Source organism: Octopus bimaculoides, chromosome 7 (assembly GCF_001194135.2).
Source record: "Octopus bimaculoides isolate UCB-OBI-ISO-001 chromosome 7, ASM119413v2, whole genome shotgun sequence".
NCBI lineage: Eukaryota > Metazoa > Mollusca > Cephalopoda > Octopoda > Octopodidae > Octopus > Octopus bimaculoides.
Genome location: NC_068987.1, coordinates 46,419,222 through 46,421,013, shown reverse-complemented (window position 1 = coordinate 46,421,013; position 1,792 = coordinate 46,419,222). Strand labels below are relative to the sequence as shown.

Sequence of the window (1,792 nt, the reverse complement as noted above, 5' to 3'; positions counted from 1 at the left end):
GTGTGTATGTGTGTATGTGAGTGTATGTACACACACACACACACACACACACAGACACACACACACACACATGTATATGTATATTCTGTTGTTTCACATGAAATATCGCAGTTTTAATTACTTGTTATTCTAATCATTTCAGAATTTAATAATGTACTAGCAGGCGCACCGGCGTTGCCCGAGGTCGTTAGTTCGAAAAGGTTATGAAACTAATAAAGCGATTAACGCCCCCTCCCTTAAACACCTTTCACGTTTTATGGCAAGACTAACACCTAAGTAACTCTTAAAGGGAACCGCACGTGCAATATTACGACAACAATCAAGTGAAAAAATAAAGCAACAAAAATTATTACAGCAATAACGTAGGAGTGAAATATGCCAGTACGGCAAGTCTACAAAACTTCCTTACAAACAGCATTTTTTGTTTTCCCCTAGGGGATGAAGGTATATAAACTGTTCCTACAACCCACTCTTCAGCAGCCAACGTACAGTTGACCGCGTGAAAAGCATGGTTCGGCTAAGTAAAGTTCAACGACAGACAGCGACTGCTCCTGGGACTTATTAATGGACTGAGTAACTGAGTCTAATCGGAAAATGCAGTCTGCGGAATGTGAACGGTAAGTCAGCAGCCGACGGCATAAGGGGAATTCGCAGTATCAAGACGTCTTGACTTTTACCACAGACGGTCATAATCGATGCTTCAATGACATTGGGAAGTAATTTTGTGATAACAATGCCCAACGTCGGTGGATTTAAATTCCTTATCAGCATAACAGGGCTACCTATTTTAAGAGTAAGAATATGTGGAGATACACCTGAAGGCTCAAAGGAATTCAAAAATTCAGTGGGATAATCAACTACCTCATCCTGATTGGGAATGATGTCTACTGACTTATAGACTGTCACGTCCCCAGGCAAATGCAGTAAGAGGTTGTTGTTGATTGCACTGACCACAACGCTTTTAGGAGCCAAAATGGCTCTTTGGCAAAGCCAATGTAGATCTCCGTTGAACTGAGAGCTATGGTTACTCCCACCGTTTACCCGCGCTGAAATATGGTTCCTCACTCCGTTTACCCGCAAGAGGGTGTAATTGTTGCCAGTTTCTAACATCCGCCCACACACCCTCCTACATACCCCCAAACATACCCACGCATATGCAAACATAAGATGAGAGTCATAGTTACTCCCGCCATTTACCCGCGCCGGACTGTGGTTCCTCCTGTCGTTTACCCGAACATTTTTTCGAAATCAATTTATACTTAAAACCTCCCCAGACATATAAGCAATGTGCGTGTGAAGTTTAAGAAATATCGGTCGAGCCGTTTTGGCGCAAAACGAGGATATACCGATACACACACACGCGCGCGTGCACGCACACACACACACACACACACACACACACACACACACACACACACACACGCGCGCGCGCGCGCGCACATTTTCAATTTTAATATGTAAGATAGCTTGCATTTAACCTTGATTCTTTTTCTTTCCCAACAATATTGGTATACAAAATTCGTACCCACAGACCTTATGATAATGATAACAACCAAACTATGCTGAGTGATTTTCTCGTATGAGTACAAACTGGATCACTCTGCTGCAGAAGTTCTACGAAATATCAAGCAGGCCTTTGGTAATGGTTTTCTTGACATCAGAACTGTTCAGAGATGGTTCCAAAGCTCTCGTTCAGGAGATGATAGCCTTGAAAATAAACCAAGGGGTAGACCAAAAATCAGTTATTCGGCATGATGGATTAAATGTTTTGGTTGAGCAAAATCCAAGAACG

General features: G+C 42.5%; 1 protein-coding gene across 1 annotated transcript; it reads right to left on the bottom strand.

Annotated features, from left to right (window-relative positions):
- Positions 1–561: 561 nt before the first annotated feature.
- Positions 562–1,110, bottom strand: LOC106869333 (uncharacterized). The gene has a single exon (XM_014915043.1). The coding sequence runs from the start codon at positions 1,108–1,110 to the stop codon at positions 562–564; it is 549 nt and encodes a 182-aa protein (XP_014770529.1).
- Between the last annotated feature and the right edge of the window lie 682 nt (positions 1,111–1,792).